Below are 18,173 nucleotides of genomic sequence, written 5' to 3'. Positions count from 1 at the left end.
ATTTTATTCAATAAGCATGACAAAACCCCCAAAACTCTTCCTATCACCAACGATTTTATACCGTCTTACATTTCAGGCTCAAATCCAGCAATTCCTACAGCTCAGTTGTGGAAAAGTTTAGCATGGGGGAGATGGAAAAAAAAGGTGCAGTCTAAAGATCAATTTAAAGCACTGCAACAACCTCTTGGTATTTGAAGATAATCCTAATCTGAGGTCGTAAATTTGTAGGTCAGATCCAGGACACAGGACAGAGGGTATTGATGCCCTCTGCTGGCCAAATCAATCTGCTAATTGTAGCTGGCTTGAAACTTGTTCTAATTCTAGACTAACCTGGGCTGCGTTTCCCAAAAGCATCGTAAGCTTAAGTTGATCTTAGCTCCATTGAAACCAATGGAGCTACGATCATCTTAGGCTTACGATGCTTTTGGGAAACGCTACCCTGGCCTATACACCATGAAGCCAATTTAGGTGGCTAGCCAGGTAGGTTTCAGTTTAGTTTGCACCAGCCCTGGGTTTTATCGCCATAGCATACACTCTTAAGATCCATGTTCCAGGTAAGAGATCTCAAATGAATACAAAGTTAATATAAATAAGCTTCAGAATCAATAAAAATGACTACACGAGAGCTTAAATGTTCAATTCTCTCTATACCTATATCAACTAACTTCACAACTTGCACCGATTTTTTAGTTGTCCTCTTTCATAGACAGCTCTTTTCTTCTTGCTGTGTAAATTTGTTTAAATTCTTAATATTTTTCAATCTCTTAATATTCTGCAGAAGAGAACTGAATCGCAGTTTCACTGTTCCACAGCATGTGATGAGATGGGATGGGATGTTCGCTATTGATGTTTAACCTTAACTCAGGATCAAAGCCCAGGTTGACAGAGGAAGTTGATGATCAGCGTCATGGTACTAACAAAACCTGACTGAATTGGTTTGGATTTGGCAACTCGAAACTAATCCTGTAACCCTGAGTTTGTTCAAATACCATCATGGTACAGGCCCCAGGTCACTCAGCTAACTGAAACACTACGAACAAACCATGATAAACTCTCAAAACATTCAATTTAAAAGAAGACAGAAAGCTTAAAATGTAATCATTTATTCCCCAAATCATGGAAAAATACATTCAACAATACATAAAAATAAATAAAATCTGTTTTTTTTTTTTTTTTTGTTCTTTTGTTTAGCTCTTTTTCAGAGAGATTAGTTTCTCTTGGTTGGTGGTCAGCGATTTCTGATCTCCAGAGTATTATGGAAAAGGTTTGGATGGCTAGTCCTCCAGCAAGATGTCCACCTCCTCCATGGGCACTCTCAGACGCAACTCCTTCTCAGTCATAAGGTCTAAAAACTCTTCCACACGTTCAGGAAACAGCTGCACAGCATCCATGTACAAGCCCTGCAGATACACACACAGACAGATGCACTTAAACTGTAAATTAATTGTTAATTGTGGAGACATTTTCATAGTAACATACTTTGAATTGCCTGTGTGAGTATATTGAATCTTACCTTTACCCAGGGCACATCCTGTAGAGCCTTGTAGAAGATTCCACTGGCCCTCTCTGCATTCCCATCACATACCTGTGGAAAACACACAGGGCATCAAGCGGTTTATTGCTGGGTATTTCTGAACATTTCTAAATTGTCATGTTTATAACTTTACCATGAAATTCAGATACATCCTCCACAGCAGAGGACAATGGGCCCCATGTTCTGTTGCTGTAGCAGTTTCAAACAGACAGCGGATACGGTTGCTAAGACCATTCAATTGAAGGGTGGGCAGAGCTTCTCCAGAAAGACGAGACCTTTGGATAAAGAAGACATCAGTTTGTACTACTAAACCAGGGGTCAGTTGCATAAACTTAGCCACTATGTTAAGACCGTCTCTTAAGAACTAGTTTGACCAACTAGCAGTTAGCCAAGGGGTAATCAGTCTTACTTTTCTGATTCAATGTAGACCAAACTACCTTTTTATGTAACTGACTTTAAAAAGTTAGGACCAGTCTTGAAGAAAACAAAATCAGGTAACTAACTTACAGTACAAGGCTAGTCTTGGCAGTTTATGTAACCGGCCACAGATTATTGTAATTATTCAGGTAGCTAGCTATAAGCAAGTCGAGCAAGGCTAAAATTAAGTTGCGTTTCCACTGTCGGCCCAGTAGCCCAGATGCGCTACCCTAAATCCTGTCCTTAATACGCCTCCATAGAACGACGTCACACAACCTCACCATTTCACCAGCTGACTGAAAACTAGCAAGATCGCAAAACTTTTGGTCTTCACTTAAAAACTTTAGATTCCAGCATTGATATTTGATCAATGTTTTAAAATAAAAATAAGTTGCAGCGACAGAAATGTATTAATTTGTGTCAGGAGTGCACATCAATCATGCTAAATCACACTGGTATTTACCATTTCACATAAAAAGAGAACACTTACCTATTCAGCTGCATCTGCTTACATTTATTTATGCTCACAGGAATGCACAAAACAACCCCATTAAAGGATTTATTTCACTAATTCCATTCAAAAAGTGAAACTTGTATATTATATTCATTCATTACACACAGATATATTTCAAATGTTTATTTCTTTTAATTTTGATGATTATAACTGACAACTAAAGAAAATCCCAAATTCAGTATCTAAGAAAATTAGAATATTGTGAAAAGGTTCAATATTGAAGACACCTGGTGCCACACTCTAATCAGCTAATTAACTCAAAACACCTGCAAAGGCCTTTAAATGGTCTCTCAGACTAGTTCTTTAGGCTACACAAGTTGTCCAAAAAACGACCATTGACACCTTGCAACAAGGAGGACAAGACACAAAAGGTCATTGCAAAAGAGGCTGTCTGTTCACAGAGCTCTGTGTCCAAGTACATTAATAGAGAGGCAAAGGGAAGGAAAAGATGTGGTAGAAAAAAAAGTGTACAAGCAATAGGGATAACCGCACCCTGGAGAGGATTGTGAAACTAAACCCATTCAAAAATGTGGGGGAGATTCACAAAGAGTGGACTGCAGCTGGAGTCAGTGCTTCAAGAACCACTACGCACAGACGTATGCAAGACATGGGTTTCAGCTGTCGCATTCCGTGTGTCAAGCCACTCTTGAACAACAGACAGCGTCAGAAGCGTCTAAAGACAAAAAGGACTGGACTGCTGCTGAGTGGTCCAAAGTTATATTCTCTGATGAATGTAAATTTTGCATATCCTTTGGAAATCAGGGTCCCAGAGTCTGGCGGAAGAGAGGAGAGGCACACAATCCACGTTGCTTGAGGTCCAATGTAAAGTTTCCACAGTCAGTGATGGTTTGGGGTGCCATGTCATCTGCTGGTGTTGGTCCACTGTGTTTTCTGAGGTCCAAGGTCAACGCAGCCATATACCAGGAAGTTTTAGAGCACTTCATGCTTCCTGCTGCAGACAAACTTTATGGAGATGCAGATTTCATTTTCCAACAGGACTTGGCACCTGCACACAGTGCCAAAGCTACCAGTACCTGGTTTAAGGACCATGGTATCCCCGTTCTTAATTGGCCAGCAAACTCGCCTGACCTTAACCCCATAGAAAATCTATGGGGTATTGTGAAGAGGAAGATGCGACTCCATGCCATGCCGCATTGCTGCAGTAATTCAGGCAAAAGGAGCCCCAACTAAGTATTGAGTGCTGTACATGCTCATACTTTTCATATTCATACTCTTCAGTTGGCCAAGATTTCTAAAAATCCTTTGTATTGGTCTTAAGTAATATTCTAATTTTCTGAGATACTATTTGGGATTTTCCTTAGTTGTCAGTTATAATCATCAAAATGAAAAGAAATGAACATTTGAAATATATCAGTCTGTGTGTAATGAATGAATAGAATATACAAGTTTCACTTTTTGAATGGAAGTAGTGAAATAAATCAACTTTTTGATGATATTCTAATTATATGACCAGCACCTGTATATGTCTTATAATAAATATCCTGACTCATCTCAGCTTTATAAGGGCAGTGAACAGATCAACGAGTATGAAGCTCAAGAAATTGCATCCATCCAAAGCAAAACATTCCATGCGGCTCCGGGGGGGTTAATAAAGGCCTTCTGAAGCGAAGCGATGTGTTTGTGTAAGAAAAATATCCATATTTAACAAGTTATGACATAAAATAATCTTGCTTCCACCAGACCGCCTTCTGTATTCAACTTAGGAAGAAAGTGTAATGCCTCTCACAGTTCAAAACGCTTCATAGTCATTGTTTCCCTTCACCGCCATTATAAAGCTTGGACACGTCAGGATATTTAATAATAAATATAATTTATTAATTAAAAATAATTAATGAATTAATTTACATTTGAAAGTGAACTACTTTAAGGCTTTTAAGTTCAAAGGCTTACACATTTAGAAAAATGTTGACAAAATATCATATGTTTGTATCACATTTCTTTACAAAGAGTGAGCATTTCTATTAATTTTTCATGAAATTATGCGACCTGAGCCGAACGTGTTTTTTATGACATATATGCGGATGCTTTAGTCTGGTATCAAAGGCACAGTGAAGAGACACAAAACATGAAACTAAATAAATACACAATAATAATCACATATGTTTTGTCTACGTCATCTATGTTCTTCAAGCAGTCTCTGAATGGTCAGTACCGCATATATTTCTGCCTCATACGGTGATCAGAATCCCCATCAGATCGCGAGGAAATTATTTAAAACACTCGCTGGTGTCTGAAAGTGAGTTGAGCTGAAAATTGTTTAAATGTCTAAAATGTTTAAGTTAACTGGTAGCCTGATATAATAACAAGGGAATGAGCAGCGCTGTTGATCGTTTCCTGCCCCAAGGTATTTTGTGGGCCAAAAATCCCTGGCCGTTGACCCCAATGAGGCCCGATCAAGCCCCGGAAGTAACAGTGGAAACACGGCTACTGACTGTAGGAGAAAATATAAAAAAGGCTATAGTGGCCCTTGCTGCAACACTCAGAATGCAACACACTTGTGTTGTGTCACATTTTGAAATCCATTTCAACACATTAGCTACAATGTGTTAAATTGAGCATTGCGAGATGTGTACTAACAACACAACACCAAACAAAATCAAAACCAAATCAAAACATGAAAAAATGGAAATGGAACAAGAAAACAAAAATGAAAAGGGAACATAAAAAAGGAGGGAAAAAAAGTACAGAAAAGCTCACAAGAGCTTTTTTGTTCCTTACCTCTGCACAGAGTCAAGTTGCTGTTTGAGTTGTCGTTCTGCAGTGATGGCAAACAGATACGGCACAACACTGTCAGTTTTCTTTGCCACACTGTGGAAAAACCTTCGGGCACGGCTTGCACTGCAATAGCGATTCTCTGTTTGCAGGTAGAGATGCCATAACGAGGCACTGGAGGGCAGTAAGGAGATAGCATCCGTAAGTGCCAGTCTTAACCGGGAGAGAGGAAACACATTGGTGTTGGTGTGGTGGCGCAGCAGTGCTACATGCTGCATAGCAACAGACTCCCAGTCTGCAAAGACCTTGGATGTCCTCAGAGATACATCTGTCACTTCTGAATTCAAGTTGTTGGGAATCAGTTTTTGGATGGCATGACTGTACACGGCATCAGCTGCATCTATCCCCATTGTCAGGTACTGAAAAAGCCCAAAGCATCCAACCAGGCTGGATGTCCTGTGCAGTTTCTTTGGAGCTCCAGAATTGCTGCCTGTGCTCTGCTCAGGTAAAAAGTTTGACAGGGCCAGTTCATAGGCCTTTCTGGCCTTTAGTATGGCCACTGGGTTGATCTGGCCAGAGAAAGGAGTGTAAGCAGCACCCTCGGCTAATTTAGTGAGAATGTAGACAGCTTTGGAGGAAGTGGAGACTGTCCCACCATTTAAGGCCTGCTCAACCTCTAACTGGGCATAGAGAAAGCAGAGGTTGCAGAGAACAGGGTCATTAAGTCCTCTAGACATGCCCATGGCCAAGGCAGTGTCAAATACTTTGCGTGCCTCTTCCAGGTTACCCAGAAGCCACTCCAGATAGGCATACTCTCTCCAAAGTGCCAGACTGCCCCTGTTATCTGGCTCTTTTAGCAGCCGCTTAGCTAGTCGTTTACTACGCTTCCCCTGAGACTTCAGTTGCCTTTTATTTCTACTGCGTAAACATCTCAGCACCTACAACAGAAAAGCAATGAAGAAGGTTGACACAAACATTGAATTTAAGTAGTACAAATTATGGTAAATTTCACAATAATTTTTAAGAAATGTCAGGAATGTAAAATGACAATTTATATATTTATATTCATATAATTCAGATTAATCACATGATTATGATTATACATACATTATTCATTTTTTAATTGTCATGAACAGAGTTTTTTTTGTTGTTTGTTTTGTTTTTTAGATTTTGTATGTAATGTGACTTGGTCGATTCTTTCTGAGCTTGTATAATGACAAAAGTATATGAATGCAGAAATTATGGTTTTCTCACACATACAGACCTTGAGTTTCTCATACTGCAGCCAGCAGAGTGTAATAACAGCTTGATCCTTTGCAGAAACGAGCGGGAGAGTTTGCTGTAGAACGTTCTGGAGAAACTCCTCCCCTGCCTTACACAGCCCTGCCTGCCTCCTGCAGTCACCCAGAAATGTCATGTGACCTACTGCACAGATCCCAGCCATTGGGAGGTCATAACAGGTCAGAGGTCGCTCCGGGTCTGGGCCCTCTTCAAGGAAGGTCAGATCATCCAGTAGAATGTTTGAGGAAGAGGTTGTAGAGAACCTTCCTGAAGGTCCAGGCAGACCTAGGAACTGCAGGAATGACAGGATCAACTGCAGCTGGAGATCTGGTCTGTCCACACGAATCACAGATGGGCCGATATCATCAAACAAGACCTGCACGGAGAGAGGGAGAGATTTATGCACAATTAGAACATTTATTATATCTTGCAAATATTATGGCTAATTTTGACTGCATTAAACAATAAAAACAGAGTGTTAAAATCCACAGGTTAAAATCTATTTTGCAGAATTTTCCCTCAACAAAAATGCAAAAACATCCGCAGATTTTATTTGGGCCTACTCATCAGGTAGTCAACAAACAAACATCGCACCTGCCTGTCAGGATCCTCACAGTCCTCTTCTGATTGGCCCTTGGTTTTATCTGGTCTCCATGGCAACCAGTGATTTGCCTCACGGGACGCCTCTACATCTAACCAGATCTTCCATTTAGGCCTGGTTTTGTCTTTGATCTCAGAGTCCTCAGGCTCTTCTTCATCATCATCATCTGCAGGCCATAGATTTCAATGTAATTTTAGCTCTCAAAATCGATAAAAAACATCATATATTTTACTGATTTTTTTTTTTTGTTGGGGGGGGGGGGGGGGTGCTTTGATGTCTTGGAATTGAGCATCAGTTCCACAGTACACTATAGTACATTGGCAATTATCTACATCTATGTGTGTGTTTGGTTTGAACACCTGGCTCAGGTGGAATCACCCATCCTCCTCTCTCCTGCTGATGCATCCAAGCATTCCAACCCCGAGCCCCCCGCTCCCCTATCCTGGGCTCTCCACTGTCCCAAAATGGCTCAAAAAATTCCACCTGGACACACAAAGAAATAGAAAAGATTATAAATATCCTAAAAACACAAGTAGAACAACAAATAAAAGCAAACAATACATCAAATTTTACACATATTTAAACCAATGGATTTTCATGATTTGTCCATTCATTTAGAATTACTAGAATTTTTATAGAATTTATACCCTTTCTTTATGAAATATTTAGTGCTAAGCATATATAGAAAATTTAAATTTTCTACAAAAGGTTGGTTCATGCCTTTTTCGGTCTTGGATTTTAAAACACTGATACTTTCCGGGTTTTCACAGAGCGATCCATTTGTAGAATCACTAACAGCACCTCTCATTCACATAAAAGTGCAATAAAGTGTGTACTGAACAAGCTGAATGTTGTAATCTCATTTAATTTGCAGTTATCACCCACTAAAAAACTACCTCTTACTGCAGTACCAAACCTTACCAGCACTAAGAACTTACTCAACCAATCACAGAAAGAGACCAGGAGTGGTCAGCCCATCACAGGATGACAGGGTTATTAATACAAGAGTGATGTGCGTGTCACTGATTGATATCTCCTAAAGTTCAAGGATAAGAAGAAATGAAAAGGTACGAAGGTTCACAGTTATTTATCATGAGTAATAATGTAGGATGGGTATAATAGGAGAAATCAATCACAAATTGAAATGAAAATCATGTTTTTAATAAATCACCAACAATCAGATTCTGAGCATATCAAGTTCACATTAAAAGTGTCTGTGATCTGACTTTCTAGGAATATTTAGGTCTTGCTCAGCAGAATATGTACGTGTTTGTTGACAGGACAGATATTTCTGCTGTTAAAAAAAGTGTTTTAAAAAGCAACAGTGCATGTGAATATGCCTTTTCAGCAAATCCTGCGACCGAAAAAAAGAGGCCAGAACGGCCAAAGTTTCACATAAACATGCAAATACCTTCCTTTATTGTATACTGTGCAATATAGTATATATAGTTAGTCCTCTGTTCTATATCCTTGTATATTGTTAAATATTTTTTTACCACAGATCCCATGTTTATCTTAAACGAACTACAGGGTTACAGTTTCACTACACAGTAAAAGCAGCTACATGTTTTGATTTGGTGGGCTGCCTGAATAATTACTTGATTATTCTGTTTTTACCTGACCCCAACTGGACACATTTCTTGGGGGAATGTAACAGAATACCAAAGACGTTCATCTTAACTTTTATGTCTGTAGCGGCAGTGCTTCAAAGGGGATGAATTAAAAGGATGCAACTTTTACAACAGGGTTTTAATACTTTTGTATTTGTGTGAGTACCTGCTGTCTAGTGGGCAGATCTTTCACACTGTCTGGCTTGAAGAAAGTGAAGTCCAGCAGGGCTTGGAAGAGACACACAGCTTTCTCTGTGTGACCTGCTTGCCGCAGGAAATGGCACTGCTGTAGAAAGATATCTGCCAGACAAGAGAAAATACTTTATTTCTCTGTAAGTTTGATCATTTGATCATGGATATTAAATATATATATGAGAATAAATGAATCAAATGAGGATTTAACCTAAAAACACTGAAATACTTAATATTGCACTGCCACCTCTGAGCACAAGAGGGCAGCACAGAATCACAGAGTTGTTGGCTTCCAGGAATAATTTACCCCAAAATAATCTTTAATTCACCCTCATGCTGTTCTAAACCTGTAAGACTTTTTTTTTTTTACAGAGAAACAGAGAAAGGATTTAGAACATCATGAGGGTTAGTAAATGATGGTAGTTTTCCAGATAAACTATCCCTAAGATGTGCTAGTATTCCTAAATTATTGCCTAAATTATTACATTATTTGATAACTGCATTCTTTAAATTGTGATGTTGACATGCATTCTCTGTAAAGCTGCTTTGAAACGATATGTATCGTGAAAAGCGCTATACAAATAAATGTGAATTGAATTGAATAGTATTCAAGTATTCAACACTGGCCCCTCACATCAAAATGACAATGTCAGACCTTTATTTCTATTTCACTATAGACCTCATAATCAGTCTGGTTCATTCTGTGTAAAATTAATTGCAAAGTTTGAGTGTAAATTTCAGCTCAGCAAACGTGGGCCCTGGGACTGCTGATCCAGATACACGCTGCACATTGACCAGACCTATCAAGGTAATTGTTTAATTAGGCTAATTGAGAAGCCAGTGACAGAGAGCACAGAACAGCAAGGGGTCTGGCTCAAATTCTGATCATTCATCCACACACACAATGTCACAGAGATTTTAACGGCTGTTCATTTCGGCAAATCCCAGTGCGGGGAAACCCAGGACAGTGATGTTTGTGTTCTGACTCACTGTCTGTCTCTCTCTAAACAGACCCACACAATACACCCTCTAAACTAGCTGACAAACAACATGCCAATCCACTTCAAAAACACCACATCATCACCTTTTACTGTTGCTGCCCGCCAGTCGATCCCTGTCACACACACACACACACACACACACACACACACACACACACACAGAGGGCAGGCAGCCCAAACGTACTCCAAATTGTTCACTTGCACAAATTGTACATGAGCTGCTTAACTCTACAAATATTTATGCATGTAATCAAAACAAGTTTACAGTTTCCACACAACTGCTGTCACAGCAACATGAGGGGAGGGAGAGAAAAAAAAAAAAAACCCACGGCTGCAAAAAGAGGTGAAACCCAAACTATGACAATGCAAAATGATCTAAGGACACTAGGAGACATTAAGAAGATTGTGGTGGAAAATCTGGATAGTATTAAAATGCTAAATTTGGCAAGTATCTACAATTGACAAGTATAAAATATCACTGTACCCAAGAGGTCTTCCTGTGTGCCTGGAAGTGGAGGGTGAGACACCATACTGCCATCCTGGACTGCACTGAGCGTACTCAGACACTTTCCGAATACGCTGTTGACCTTTGACACAGAGAAAGTGCTGAAATGACTCTGTGTGAAAAGGAGGTACTTCCTCCATAAAGGGGCACTGTTTGGATGGACAAACACTAGTTTCTTCCACTCTTTCTGCAGGACGGCAGGCTCCCATAGTTCCTTGCACAGGCGGAGTTTCTCTAGTTTCAGGTCCACGTTGGCAGGGTTACTTTCCACCGCCTTGTCCACTATGGACAGCTTCTTCTCCAGCACAGCACGAAGAGACATTTTTCTCATGTCACTGTCACTGGCAACAGAGAAAGACCCAGAACCGAAGGCCAGCTCATCCTGATCAGAGACAAAGAGAGAAATGTAAGTTAGGTAAAAAGAAACAATAAAACTGATACATTTCACCTCTGGAGGCCTACCTGGAAGTGTATGAAGTCCAGCCACATCTGGATGTCTGTAGGATTCTCCCGTAGCTTCCTGTTAAACTCCTCCACTCGTGCGCTCAGAAGGGTGGTGCTACTTCCTTGAAACTCAACGTCCTGCTGATCTCCCTTGACCTCCGATTGACCCTTGCCTTCCAACCATAAAGACGTTCCAGGGTCATAGATGCCCAGCGGATTGACCCATGATACGGGTGCCTGGGCGGAAGAGCCCTGCTCTTCAGTGCAGGCTGGGAGCTTGATGTAGGAATCAGAGTTGGCAGCACTGCCCTCAGAGAGTACGGGCAAAGCCGGCAGACTATCTGAACGGAGACGCTGAAGGGTGGAAGGACAGAAATAGCGGTCAGGTTTCTTGACCATCCGCTTCTTCTCTGGGCCACTGTCGTCCCAGTTTACAGCCTGCATCCTATAGTCCAAACCTAGGCACGAGTTTCCTTTCCTCTTATACCTGAAAAGCAAAAGTTAACATAAGAAAAGTGATGAGTTTGAATTAAATTGGTGGAGAACTATGCTTTCCCCCCCAAAATCAGAGCAGAAAATATGAAGAAACTTTTTAGATTCCATCTGGGCCCGCTGACAGATGAAGGACAAAGTAAAAACAAGAGTTGGCAGGTGACTGAGGGAGTATGAGAACTTGAGAATGTGAAGGAAATAGATCGAAGATGAGGGATTCGTATCCTCTTCGGAGCAGCACTTGACCTTCTCAAGAAAAGAGTGCTGGGATGCACCTCTGTAGAACACACTCTTTGTGCGTGATACTGATCAGCTTTAGAGCAGTGTGTATGGGGGCGATGTCGGGAGAGAGGGACAGTGAGAGAGAATGTGAGTATTGATTGTGGTCTCTTAAGTTACAGATGGCAGCTCTGACACCAGATTAAAGCTGATAGAAGCTGGAGAACTGCCAGGCGTGAGATTTGTTGCCTCAGAGCAGCTAATAAACCTTGCACTCTAGCCAGCAGTGCCAGAACACCGGAGTAAATAAGACCCAGAATGACACTTATGGAGAGCAGGGGCGCAGAACTTTAACTACAGCTGCATGCTGACATCAAAGTAAAATAGATTTACATTTCCAGAAGGAAACATCAGTGCTTGCAAGGCAGCAAAACAAGTTTTAGGCTTCTGCACAAATTAAATGAGCCATCAGAGCCGCTTTGCCATTGTCACCGCACTCAGTACGCATCTTGATTTCTTACAGTTAAGTACAGGAATCAACACGTAAAGTGATATCACTTTTTCAGTGTAAAAGTGGCTATAGAAGTTTGAATAAATGCAAGACAGAGAAAACCAATAACAGTTTAGCATGTAAAATCACAAAGATTTTAAATGGCAAACATTTTAAAAGTGAGTGTATTTACACTGATAACTACCAAAACCTATGAAAAAAAAAAGCATAAAAACCAGACGATGCAAGAAAATGGCATTGAGCTTCATTTTTTCCAGGTTATAGCACCAAACCATAAACAGACATGCAAATTAACAGATTACCAGTAGAGGTGTTTACATGCAGCACAAAACTGGGGGAATAGGTAAAAAGCTCATCTCTTCCATGAGCACTTAACTGCAGCCTGCTAAAAGAAATAAAAATTCTATTCTACTTCACTATTCCTTCATCTATGCTCTCACCATTCCTTATTCCCTCCCTAATCTAACTTGTACTATTCTGAACAATGGCAGAAACTTTGTATTACTAGGACTTCTCGTGTTTATTGCCTCTTTAAGATCAATCGCTTGATGTATTCCTTAATTGTAATTCGCTTTGGATAAAAGCATCTGCTAAATGAATAAATGTCAAATGTAAAAATCTAGGTTTTACTCAGATCATTAAAAAACATTTACATAGCTTCACACGTCATCAAGTTATTTAGCATAATTGGTGTAAGATGTGCATGTAAACACTCTATGCACAACTTTAGTCTTAATTACAAAATAACTTATTATTATTAAAAAAAAATACAATTCAATTTAGCAGATATTCACAAGAAAACCACTTGTGTACATACAAGAAACTTGCATTTGCAAACAAGAAGTTTCCTGTACACATTTAGATGTTTTCCCCCTACAAATAACACACTTTAGAAATGTGTGCAAACCAGTGACGTTTCCTGTCCACATTTAGATGTTTTTTCCCCTGCAAATATCACACTTTTAAAATTTAGTAAGTAGAGGTGTAACAATATATTGTGTCACAATATATCGCAATACAAAAATGCAACAATCGTGGATAGTAACAATATGTGTTGTGTATAGTTCACCCAAAATGAAAATTACTGTGTGAGAAAAAAATTTAAAGTTTACAGAGTTTTAGTTTCAGTATTGCATTAATCTACTATATATAATGTTAAATATAATGCATAATAAAGCAATGGGGGAATATTTGTGGGTCCTGATAATGCAAAATGTCTTATGTGACCACTAAAAAGTGGCCTACATTATTTTAAATACATCTAGTCAGTGACAGAATGCAAACATATTCATCTAAAATAAATCTGTTTCAGTGTTAGAATCATGAATATTTTTATTCTGGTGTCACCATTGTCCTGTGCATTGGGTTACCAGCACCAAGTCCAAGACATAGGAGGCCATAAAGTGCTTTTGGAGTTGGAGTTGCAGACGATTTCATGTGGATTACAAAGGGTCTTTGCAAACAGAAGCTTGGTTATAAAAGCAATTGTAAGAGACACAATACACACTGCAGCTCGCTCGTATGCACAGTCGCAGTGCTCCCCTGGATTATGGAGAGTCTGGCACCTGCTGCTGCTGCCAAACAGCCAAACAGAAAGAATGAAAGAGGAGAGCATCTATGTGTGAGACAGACAGACACACAGAGATGGTGAGTAAAGTTACCTGGCTATGTCTCCTCTATAGAGGGATTTGTATTCCCAGTTGGCACGGTCAGCTCTCCTGTCGATACAGAAGGGGGAGTCAGTGGGGGTCTGGAGGTCATCCAACCACATAAAGGTCTCGCTCACCCGAACCTGAGCTTCCTCTCTGCAGCAAAGAGGATGGAAAACAAGGACATTAAAACACACACACACACCATTAGTCACAAATCCGGGGTTAAATGTGTCTCGGACTGTCTAGAAATGTGTCTGAAGTTTTGTACATTACAAAGTTCTAAAATACAATGCAAACACAACAACCTTTGTAAGGTACTTGCAAATCTTTTACATTTTGTTGGCTAGAAAACAGCTGAATTATCATTCTACTTTAATGTTTAATGGAAGAAAGTAAGGTGAGTATGAGAGTACATGACATCATTTTTATTTTCTGGTGAACTGTCCCTGTTAAACCGTTTATAGATATACATAGGATCAGAGACTAACTGTAGTAGATCAACATACTGCAGGATTTTTCTATGAACACACCTGTCAGCATTGTCCTTTTTTAGCAGGTCGCTGGGGTAAATGGTGTCTGATTCAGAACCACTGCTCTCCGAGTTATCTCTGCTCCTCTTCTTGTGTTTTTTCTTCTTTTTTTTCTTGCTCTTCTTTGATGTGCCATGGCTATCTTCTCTCTCTTTACGCTTCTGCCCACTAAATAGACATAGAAAAGAAAATTATCTTCACTGATAAAGACACTTTTTTTTTAAACATGAAAGTTAATACGATAATGTGTTTAAATGCATATATGTGTACATAATTATAAAATTGTGTGCTGCATTTAAAGCCTGGTCTGGCATATAGTACTTTAATAATGAACATGCATATTTAGTCATGAAGCTTAAAAAGCTATTAAAAGAAACATTATAATGTGGGAAGGACAATGAAATATGTAGCTCGGCTTCAGCTTTGGCTGAAAATTGTATTTTTGTTTAATACACATTTTATTTTATTTGTTTCACAAGATTTACTCTGAAATCAAATAATAATTGACATATCCCCTTTTGTAATCTATTATGCAAGTTGTTTAATCACACATGAAGTTCCACACAGGTGATAAAGTGAATATTGAGTCAATAACTGCACTGTGGTTTAAAGGATCAGATGACCTTGTGCCTGCTGGTTCCTCTGCTTGCACTCTTTCTGTGGCACGCCTTTGAGTCTTCAAAGCATCTTCTGTGAAGCTCTGATTACTCAGCCATTCCAGATCTGCTGGAGCTGAGAGAAGAAACATTCAGTCAAACCAAATTAGCTCTGCTGCCTCTTAAGAACTGAATAAATCAGTCAGTCATGACAGACTGCCTGTCCAAATGAAGCGAATCCTCAGAGGAGCGCATCTGATGTGATTTGCACGCAAAAAAACTGTCAGTTAAAGAGGGTTGATTCCCTTAAGCAGTGAGAAGGACAGAAGCATGATGCTATCTGTTACTCAGCCTGGGAAGGAGCCAGATGCATTGCTGACCTGGCCGATATTCTGCACAAATCCCCCACGGCAGCAGAGGTGATCTGCATGCAAGAGCAGTTTGTTCTTTTCTACTGTACTCAGTACGAAAATGGTCCTTTCTCAATAATTTGATATTGATTAGTTGGGATGTGCATCTTCATCTAGCTAACTGCTCAAAGATGGGAACCACTCATACAGAATGGCTGACTGATTAGTGTGTTGAACTATTGCCAAATCCATAATGGCCCAGTTTTCAGCATACAAGATCATTTGTTTGTGCAGAATATGTACTATCTAGTGGAGCGTCACTCCAACTATTGCTCACTTTGAACAAACCATACGCATTAAAATTTGCGGTGTAACTTGTCCAGAATGGTTGTGTATAGAGATGAACGACAGGTGTGTTTTGGCTGGAAAATGATAAAAAGTGAAATATCCCATTCACTTACATTGGTATATTGTCTGTACCCTGGCTGCCTGGCCATATCTGGGCACCCAAATATCACAGAGACATGGAGGAGGGAACTTTGACGTGGGTCAATGTACACAGGCCCTTTTGCACAGGCAAAATTGTTTTCAGAAAAAGTAAAAACCTAGTTTACATATTAACACTGCTAAAATTAAACAGGAGACAGATTTATTCTTAAAATGATGCATGTTTTTAGGTTTGAAATGGTTTACATTTTATAATAATCTATGTGATACTGTTTTATATTTGAAGAGGATCGAAGAGTAGAGATGCTTCATAAAGGATTAGTATCATCCAACAAATTCACCAAAAATCACTGATCTAGAAGTATAATAATACAGATGCTTGTATAATTAATTTAATATAAAGACTACTATAGGCTACTACATGTTATGACTGTTGGTAAACTGTAATGCAGTTGCACACTGCTATAGTAAATCAAGCAGAAGTTGTAGAGTAATCAACACAAATGTTAGGTTTCGTTTACAGGTTCTCTTTTGATAATGCAACATTAGGTACACCTGACCTGAAGTTGTATGAAGACTTAGAGCAGGTCATTGAAAGCTTACCTCTATCCTCAGCAGAGCTGTTACTGCCTGACAGTCCAGCGAAGGACGGAAAAAGAGCCATGTCGCTTCACTCAGATCAAAACAGACGCGCGCCGATTACGTCATCCATCTGCGACCTGGCAGGAAAGCATGCAGTGATGAGAAGTCCGACTCATTTTTGCGAATCGGTTCTTTCGAAGCAGTTCCAAAAATGATTCAGCAATTCTTTTATGCCATGACATAATTACAACATACTTGCATTCTTGATTCAGCTCATTTAGAACATAAAAATAGTTTACAATGATTAAAATTAGCAAACAATACTTAAGTTAATATCTTATCTGAAACAGTTTTTGCATGTTTTATTAAAATACTATTAGTTAAACACAACTCTATTTCTTATGCGTGTTGATAAAAATGTCACACATTATGTCATTTTTCGATTTAAGTCATATTAAGTCGTAAACGTATTTCCAGTTCGATTAAACTGCAACATTTTATGCCATTATAGTATTATAATAACCGTAATATCAATTAAATCCCATTACGAATCGGGCTCGAAAGAAACGGTCCTGGATTCAATGAATCGGTGACTAATGCTGAATTTTGGGGAATTCTTTTTCCATGGCGATTAGGACATTTTACGCACTTTTGTTTTGCAGTAGAATAAGAACAGAAGTTCGTCTATAATAGTAACTTAATAGTTTTTTGCATATATTTAGCAAAAGTTTGGTCCTAATAAGTATTACTCTTTAATTTTTTATCATAACAGATCGGTATTTATTTCCGCTGTCGCAGCCTTAATTTCATCCTGTTTAAACTGTTATTTATTTTTAAATCTACGACTGTATATAAATCGGTTTATGTACAAAGAGGACAGCGCTCTTGTGCTTACCACAGCTTTCTAGGAAAACTCAATTAAACCTTAACTTTTTTGATGTAAAGAAGGCTCACGGTGAGTCTATATTATGAGATCTGATCCCGGGAGAGAAATTTAAGCAGCCCTGTCTTGTCTAAACGAAGGGCTTGTTGGCCCGCCGGTTCCAGTGCTGCGTGATCCGGGACACACTGAGCGCAATGGCTTGACGCATTGCAGGTCTAACGTAACCAATCATAGACGCCGTTACAGTCACGAGCGGATTGCAGGTCTCAGCTGGCCAATCATAAAAGCTGTGACATGCTGAGCCGAAATCTCTCTAGCGTCAACAAAGACAGTGGACTTGATGCAATAAGTAATATTCCGACGAAAGAAACTAGTGCCGTTTAGAGAAGTAGTCCCTCAAGATGTAAAGTGTTCTTAAACCGTTAATTGTAATGTGATCATCATAAATTATTTTTACTAGTTGTCGACTTGTCCTTATTTTTTATTTATAGATTCGGTGATTTTTAATTAATAAGTAATTTTTAATTCGTATCCTATATTCCTAAATGTATTAAAAACACGTTATTTTAACTTGGTGTGATAAAGAACAGAAATAAAGTTAAGACAATAGTTATTTATAATATTATATTAATATAACTTTTAATTATTTTCATGTTTTATTTAAAATTTAACTGTTCACTTGGAATTATTTTAATTATTAAATTAATTAAGAGACCAAAGGAATCCTTTATGTAAGATGACTTTCTACTGTGACAATAAAAAAGGTCTTAATTCACAAAAAAAGCTAATTCTTGAAGTTCATTTTTGAATGTGAATGTTGAATGTGTTTATTCTTCTTGCTGTACATTTTGCCATAGTCTTGTCTTATGCATTACACTTAGGCCTATTTTTTGTGTATCACATTTATAGTTTTAATAGTGGCCCCTGCATTTTAAAGGGGCCACAGTATTCCTGTTGGTGTTATCCTCCTCATTACAAATGTAGGCTACTTGATGAATTTACTTTAGATTTTATTCAGGCCAACTTCTGTGTTTCTACACAACTTATAGAACATATTGATAGGTCATTTTGGGGAAGAT

At 39.0% G+C, this 18,173-nt stretch overlaps 1 protein-coding gene across 3 annotated transcripts; it reads right to left on the bottom strand.

Annotated features, from left to right (window-relative positions):
* Positions 1-1,087: 1,087 nt before the first annotated feature.
* nrde2 (NRDE-2, necessary for RNA interference, domain containing) lies at positions 1,088-17,312 on the bottom strand. Of its 3 annotated transcripts, none has more exons than XM_048191358.1 (15): positions 17,107-17,312; positions 16,233-16,348; positions 14,860-14,968; positions 14,237-14,404; positions 13,716-13,859; positions 10,851-11,319; positions 10,368-10,770; positions 8,857-8,990; positions 7,440-7,563; positions 7,074-7,246; positions 6,463-6,855; positions 5,205-6,136; positions 1,668-1,809; positions 1,514-1,585; positions 1,088-1,400 (listed from the first exon to the last, which is right to left on the bottom strand). In XM_048191358.1, exons 2-15 carry the CDS (start codon positions 16,291-16,293, stop codon positions 1,275-1,277), a joined length of 3,450 nt encoding a protein of 1,149 aa, XP_048047315.1. In that variant the 5' UTR covers positions 16,294-16,348; positions 17,107-17,312; the 3' UTR covers positions 1,088-1,274. The 3 variants fall into 3 exon arrangements, with proteins under 3 accessions (XP_048047315.1, XP_048047317.1, XP_048047316.1); XM_048191360.1 differs by having other exon boundaries at positions 17,166-17,310; XM_048191359.1 differs by having other exon boundaries at positions 17,142-17,295.
* Between the last annotated feature and the right edge of the window lie 861 nt (positions 17,313-18,173).

This window comes from Megalobrama amblycephala, linkage group LG5 (assembly GCF_018812025.1).
Source record: "Megalobrama amblycephala isolate DHTTF-2021 linkage group LG5, ASM1881202v1, whole genome shotgun sequence".
Taxonomy (NCBI): domain Eukaryota; kingdom Metazoa; phylum Chordata; class Actinopteri; order Cypriniformes; family Xenocyprididae; genus Megalobrama; species Megalobrama amblycephala.
The sequence above is the reverse complement of the archived record's forward strand: the minus strand, read 5'-3'. Positions and strand labels throughout refer to the sequence as shown.

Excerpts from the sequence above, each read along its gene's own strand:
- nrde2 (XM_048191358.1), bottom strand. The coding sequence starts at position 16,293 with ATGGCTCTTTTTCCGTCCTTCGCTGGACTGTCAGGCAGTAACAGCTCT. Across the intron at positions 10,771-10,850 it reads TGGACTTCATACACTTCCAG|GATGAGCTGGCCTTCGGTTC; the intron begins GTAGGCCTCCAG and ends GTCTCTGATCAG. Across the intron at positions 1,586-1,667 it reads GGATGTATCTGAATTTCATG|GTATGTGATGGGAATGCAGA; the intron begins GTAAAGTTATAA and ends TGTTTTCCACAG.